Consider the following 7289-nt stretch of genomic DNA (forward strand, 5'->3'; position numbering starts at 1 on the left):
TTTCATACAGCCAATTGTGCACTGTTTATACTTAAGTAAAAATTAATTATATTCCCTGCGGAGCTGAAAAAGATAACAACATCATCATCAACAATAATAGTAATAATAATATTTTAGTGATGTTTAAATTAAAAACGTGATATGTGGATAGTAACATATTGTAAATGTCTAAGCAAAGAAAGCTTATGAAGTTTTTATGTGTTCGAATTGAGCTATGAAAATAAATGTTACACAAAATGAGTAGCTCTCAGACATTTTTATTTTGTAAAAGTAGCTCTTGGAGAACAAAAGGTTGTAGACCCCGGCTCTGAAGGCTACCACATTTGGCACACGTTTTTTTTTTTTTTTTTACAACAGCTCAGGTTGAGAAAACTAGATTCCTTACATTTGAAGTGTCTGCAAAAAGCCAACAACTTATCAGTTGAGTTTGAAGGCTCTCCAAAAATTATACTGTTTCTTTAGCACTAATTTCTATTGGCAGTACATAGGGTCTGATATCTGCACACTTGATCTGAAGTTGTCCTCTGAAAGGGCTAGCATAAAAATTCTTTAATGTTTTCATCATTTTCCACCTTTTTTGGAATAGAACACACCTAACTTTGTACATGTCATCTGTGACTGGTGGATGAGCAACTTCCAAAGTAAACGGAATGACCCTACTAGCACAAAGCTAATACACTCCTCTCTGGTATGTGAAAATGAGATGATGAATATTTTGATGCAGTCTTACCAACTAGTGATGGTCTCTTTTTACTGATTCGGATCTTTGACTCTCGAACAGTAAAATGAACGAGTCGTGAACGAATCATTTCATTCGTTTTAGAGCAGGTGGCGCTTTAGCCCTATTGTGGGCGTTGTAAAGAAGGCTGCGGTTCTCCGACACTAAATACTTAAGGCAACATGGTTTGCTTCCGCTGACAGAGTCTACAAAGTACACAAAATGCCATAAGCAATTCATACCATGTGAAAACCTAAGAAAGAAAAACACACCACAATGACTTGTCCTTCATCCTCCCTGTCATTGTTGTTTAACCGCGTAACAGTGACTAAGATGAATGAGAGCAAAAGAGACCCGAGCTGCCTCTCACGTGACAAATGAAACGAATCTGCGAGAACGAAGCTTTGAACGAATCTACGAAAACGACTATGCGAAAATGAATCTAAGAAAACAAATCTGTGACAACGAATTTTTGAACGACTCTGTGAGAACGAATCTGATAGAACAAATCTGTGCAGCCCGAGCAGTCTATCACAAATGAAAAATCCTGGTAGAAGACAAGTGAATGTAAAACTCAATTTGACAATTAGTGAGTGTTGGAAGAATTAAATTTATTATCATTGCTTCATGCTGTACTGTCACTTTAAAAAACTGTTTGCTTCTCATATTATAATCTAGTGTGCTCAAGACTGATGGAGAAATTACCAGACACAGTCACACCCCCATTCACACCAACCGTCTTACTCCATATCCATTCATATACTCACACATGATCACGTGATATGTAATCTGATACTTTTATAAACTCAATAAAAGTGCAGAGGAAGGGTGTGGCTACTCGGAGTTGATGAGGAAGCTGCCAGAAGAGTAAGCTGCACTCTCCCCTTGCAAGTAAAAAATCAAGACGTCGTTTGTGTTGTTACTTTGTCGTCATATATGTTAGAATATGACAACCTTTTTCTTGGTTAGGAGAAAAAGAGAAAAGATGAAGAATAGAAGTATTAGTCTGAAGTTTGGAACTTTGAATGTAGGTACAATGACAGGGAAAAGTAGAGAAATAGCTGATGTGATGGAGAGAAGAAGAGTAGATATTTTGTGTGTGCAGGAGACCAGGTGGAAGGGCAGTAAGGCTAGAAACATTGGAGGAGGCTACAAACTGTTTTATCATGGTTCAGATGGGAAGAGAAATGGAGTAGGGGTGATCCTAAAGGAAGAATATGTAAGAAATGTGGTAGAGGTGAAAAGAGAGTCAGACAGGTTGATGTGTGTGAAGGTAGAAGTAGAAGGAGAGATGATTAATGTTGTTAGTGGTTATGCCCCACAGGTGGGCTGTGAGTTGGAAGAAAAGGAGAAGTTCTGGAAGGAGCTAGATTGGATGGTAGAGAGTATCCCCAGGAGAGAGAGAGTGGTGATTGGAGCAGACCTAAATGGTCATGTAGGGGAAGGGAACAGAGGAGATGAGGAAGTGATAGGCAGGTTTGGTGTTAGGGAGAGAAACGTAGAAGGACAGGCAGTGGTAGATTTTGCAAAGAGAATGGAAATGGCTGTGGTAAACACATATTTCCAAAAGAAAGAGGAACATAGGGTGACTTACAAGAGTGGAGGCAGGTCCACACAGATAGATTATATTCTATGTAGAAGATGTAATCTGAGGGAGATTAGAGACTGTAAGGTGGTGGCAGGTGAGAGTGTAGCCAAACAACATCGGATGGTAGTGTGTAAAATGACGATGGAGGTGACAAAAAGGAAGAGAGTGAAGACAGAGCAGAAGATCAAGTGGTGGAAACTAAGGAAAGAGACATGTTGTGAAGACTTCAGGAAGGAAGTAAGGGCAGTTCTGGGTAGTGTTGAGATATTCCCAGATGATTGGGAGACTACAGCTGCAGTGATGAGGGAGACAGGTAGGAAGGTGCTAGGTATGTCCTCTGGGCAGAGAAAGGAGGACAAAGAGACCTGGTGGTGGAATGAGGAGATCCAGGAGAGTGTGCAGAGAAAGAGATTAGCGAAGAAGAGATGGGACAGTGACAGAACAGAAGAGAACAGACTGGAGTACAAAGAGAGGACAAGGGAGGTGAAGAGGGAAGTGGCCAAGGCCAAACAAAAGGCATATGAGGAGTTGTATGAGAGTTTGGAAACAAAGGAAGGAGAAAAGGAGTTGTATAGATTGGCGAGACAGAGAAATCAAGCTGGGAAGGATGTGCAGCAGGTGAGGTTGATTAAGGACAGAGAGGGGAATGTGATCACAAGTGAGGAAAGTGTGCTGAGAAGATGGAAGGAATACTTTGAGGAGTTGTTAAATGAGGAAAATGAAAGGGAAAGTAGAAACGAGGAGCCAGAGACTAGTAGGAAGAAGGTAGATCAGGTTAGAAAGGATGAAGTTAGAAAAGCCCTGAAGAGGATGAAGAGTGGAAAGTCAGTTGGTCCTGATGACATACCAGTGGAAGTATGGAAGTGTTTAGGAGAAGTGGCAGTAAATTTCCTGACTGGTTTGTTTAACAGAATTTTAGAGACTGGCAAGATGCCTGATGAGTGGAGAAAAAGTGTTCTGGTGCCAATTCATAAGAAGGGTGATGCACAGAGTTGTAACAACTACAGAGGGATAAAGTTGATGAGCCATACAATGAAGATTTGGGAACGAGTAGTTGAAGCTAGGTTGAGGCAGGAAGTGGAGATTTGTGAACAACAGTATGGTTTCATGCCTAGGAAGAGTACCACAGATGCAATATTTGCCTTGAGGATGTTGATGGAGAAGTACAGGGAAGGTCAGAAGGAGCTGCATTGTGTATTTGTAGATCTAGAAAAGGCATATGACAAAGTGCCAAGGGAGGAATTGTGGTTTTGTATGAGGAAGTCAGGAGTGGCAGAGAAGTATGTTAGTTTGGTGCAGGACATGTATGAGAATAGTACAACAGTAGTGAGGTGCGCTGTTGGGAGGACAGAAGACTTCAAAGTGGAGGTGGGACTACATCAAGGATCGGCCCTGAGCCCCTTCTTGTTTGCTGTGGTGATGGACAGATTGACAGATGAGGTCAGACAGGAGTCCCCATGGACTATGATGTTTGCAGATGACATTGTGATCTGTAGTGAGAGTAGGCAGCAGCTAGAAGAGAACCTAGAGAGGTGGAGGTTTGCACTAGAAAGAAGAGGAATGAAGGTCAGTCGCAGCAAGACAGAGTACATGTGTGTAAACGAAAGGCAGAACAGTGAAATAGTGAGGCTACAAGGAGCAGAGGTGGTGAAGGTGCAGGAGTTTAGGTACTTAGGATCAACTGTTCAGAGCAGCGGAGACTGTGGAAGAGAGGTGAAGAATAGAGTACAGGCAGGATGGAACAGCTGGAGAAAAGTGTCAGGAGTGATCGGTGGCAGAAGAGTGTCAGCTAAGGTGAAGGGAAAGGTTTACAGGACAGTGGTGAGACCAGCCATGATGTATGGTTTAGAGACAGTAGCAATAGGCAGAAGACAGGAGGAGGAGCTGGAGGTGGCAGAGTTAAAGATGCTAAGATTCTCTTTAGGAGTGACAAGAATGGACAGGGTCAGGAATGAGGTCATTAGAGGGACAACACAGACAGGAAGGTTTGGAGAAAAAGCTAGAGAAGCCAGATTGAGATGGTTTGGACATGTGCAGAGGAGGGACAGTGGATACATTGGTAGAAGAATGTTAGAGATGGAGCTACCAGGTAGGAGAAAGAGAGGAAGGCCAAAGAGGAGATATATGGATGCAGTGAGGGAGGACATGCAGGTAGTTTTAGAATAAACCTAACAGTGAGACAATTCACAGTGAGACAATTAGTGATTAATTCGCAGAGAGTGATTAGTTCGTAGTGAGTGATTAGTTTGCAGAGAGTGATTCGTGAGTGATTTGTGAGTTCAACATGAACGAATCTTTCATATGATTCAGGAGCCACGAGTCATATGAAAGATTCGTTCAATCACTCGCGAACGACACTATTAAATTAATGTAAATCAATTATTTGCTGATCAGGTGGTTGTTTTCATCACTGAAGCGCTTTCTCATTTTAATTTGGATACAGTCTGATTTTACATCACACGTACTGTACACCAACCTAGTATCCATTGTACACAGATTCAGCATGATTTAACCCTTATGTCCGTTGTGCACAAATATAGTGTCATCTGTTGGTAATATTTTGTTTATTATGAATTACAACACAGTTTCAAAGGCAGGATGTGTGGCATAACAAATGTTTTGAGTGCTTTTTGTTGTCCAACTGTACCATTATCTGTTGAAACACAAGGAAAAATATAGGGATAATATACAGCTGTGTTACAATCAAAAGACATTCTACGAGAACCCTTACTCTGGATCAGTTATGATGTGACACCCTCATGTTCTGAAGTCAGATGATTGAAAAATGTAGTACAATTAAAAAAAAACAACCAAACAAATAAACAATCATCATTGCAACAAAAGATATTGATTGAACTTTCAGTTGAAAAATAAACTGATCTTCTTTATTTAAGTGCCCTGGTGAGACCACACCATTTCCACGATTAAACAAAACACAATTAAAATATTTCTACCTTATGATAAAACAATAACAATGCTCACAAAGACACCTTTTACAATCGCAGCTGTGTGCCAAAGATCTTTTTCCATGTGACTCGTTTTCACGTCAGCAGTGTGACTCACTGTTATGACACATTTGGTATTTACTGAGATTGTTGTGACGGAGACACAATGAAATAAATCCACATGTGAAATCCACACACAATGGTAGAAGGCTGTAGCAGCATTTTTTTCTGGTCGTCACAGAAGGCAACAGTGATTCATGATGTTTGTTGGAGGGACGATTGGTTCTAAGTGTAAGGCAAAGAGGAATAACCTTGTCAAGTAAGAGGTAAATAATATTCTATATTTACAACCGAGGAAAAATTATTATGAATTATTGGTTTCTGGTTAGACATGGACCATTTTCATTAGGACAGAATATTGCTACAACAGTCCATCATTAATCAATAGTCAGCAGATCTGCTTTGACAAACATTTGTGTATGCAGATGTAGTCATGGGACATTTACTCACAGTATTGTTAAGCAGATGGGTGTATTTCATTTGTTTACATACCCCAGTTTTCTGTGATGTCACGATAATGTGCTTATCCCTGAATCTTTCTGAGAACCATGATAACAAAAGGAGTCCAGTGTTACCACATCATAGTTTCACAGTAAAGCTTAAATAAACAGGAAATTGAATTGTCAAATCCTAAAACAAACGTCATTGTTAATGCAATGTATTTAAAGGCTGTCCCAGAATCTAACTGAGGTAGGCAGGAAAAAGATTAAATGCTTGATCACTGTAGTTTCTTCTTGTAGATGTAGTTTGTGTACCAAAAATACTAATTTATTTGTCTGCTGCTTTATCCTGTTGAGTAGAATGGAGAGATCTCCTGTTAAAATCATGCAAAAGTTGGTGGGGTGCACCTTGGACAGACAGCTAGTCCATTGCAGGGTGACATATAGGGACAAGCAATCTTTTAGTCTTACATTCACCTATGGTCAATTTATAGTGTCTAATATTTAGACTGAGAATGAAAGAAAGCTGGATTAGGGGGAAAACACATACACGGGGCATGCCAAATTCCAGAAAGAAAGACCAATTGAAAGGCCCAAACTAGGACGCAAGTTTTCTGCTGTGAAACAACAGTGAAAGTCACCTATTGTCGAACATGAAAATAAATCAGAAAAATTGGAAATGTAAAAGAATGTGACAGCAAAAAAACCCAAAAGTGTTTAAATTGAAAGCCTGTAAATAGGATCCATGCCGGCCCACAGTCCAGCATGTGTGTTTTTCAGTTTGCATAAATGAGTGGTGCTGATACTCACTGTTTTGACTCATGTGTACATTCAAGGATTTTCATGCGGTGCTTTGAGGTGAAAGGGTGCAGAGACGAAGGGATCTACAGCACTCATTTCTGATGTCCATGAATGAAGAGGCTCAAGAGGGACGGATGCTACAGTGGCCTGTCTGCTAACATTAGACACCACCCTGTGACCTGCTGCCAGCTGCTGGGGAACAGGTCCATCAAAGTGTTGGGAATATTTGGCCAGGGCTTGAGGACGGAAAGGATGAGCCGTAACTTGTCCTAACACACTTGAATCAGCTGAACCTACTTGAACCCCGGCTGGCTGAGGGTACGACTTCACAGGCTGAGCTACTGCAGCCTCTTTTCTTTTCCCAAAGGGAGCCTGAGAGAACACATCCGGCTGCTGCTGCTGTTGCTGAACAACTGGAGGGCGTGGGAACGGAGCGTTAGCAAACACATCGGTTGCATCTTCTTGCATGATCCTAAAGGGGGCTTTAGAGAAGACATCTGCAGTGAGATCTGTCTCTCCTGCTGCCTTAGGTAAATGCTGAGTATAACTTTGGGCAAAGGCGCTTGAAGTGGGCTGATGTAAGGTAGTGGATGGTTTCTGTGGTTGAACTGTGCTGGACAGGGTGGTTGAATTAAGAGCCATGGCCTGTTCCTCTTCATCTTCAGAGTCTAGAAGGAGAGGTCTGGACCCACTGGAGTCACGGACTGCTACTTGACCGTCAGTGGTTGACCCTTCCT

General features: G+C 41.3%; 1 protein-coding gene across 1 annotated transcript in view; it reads right to left on the reverse strand.

The window, feature by feature from the left end:
- Nucleotides 1–4853: 4853 nt before the first annotated feature.
- Nucleotides 4854–7289, reverse strand: part of LOC103397190 (AP2-associated protein kinase 1-like) — a 30490-nt gene continuing 28054 nt past the window's right edge. Inside the window, 2 exon segments of the mRNA XM_025052772.1 lie at nucleotides 4854–7287; nucleotide 7289. The exon segment at nucleotide 7289 is cut by the window's right edge and continues 145 nt beyond it. Coding sequence (XP_024908540.1) covers nucleotides 6583–7287; nucleotide 7289 — 706 coding nt within the window. The 3' untranslated portion in view covers nucleotides 4854–6582.

Source organism: Cynoglossus semilaevis, chromosome W (genome assembly GCF_000523025.1).
Source record: "Cynoglossus semilaevis isolate Cse_v1.0 chromosome W, Cse_v1.0, whole genome shotgun sequence".
In the NCBI taxonomy this organism is placed as follows: Eukaryota; Metazoa; Chordata; class Actinopteri; order Pleuronectiformes; family Cynoglossidae; genus Cynoglossus; species Cynoglossus semilaevis.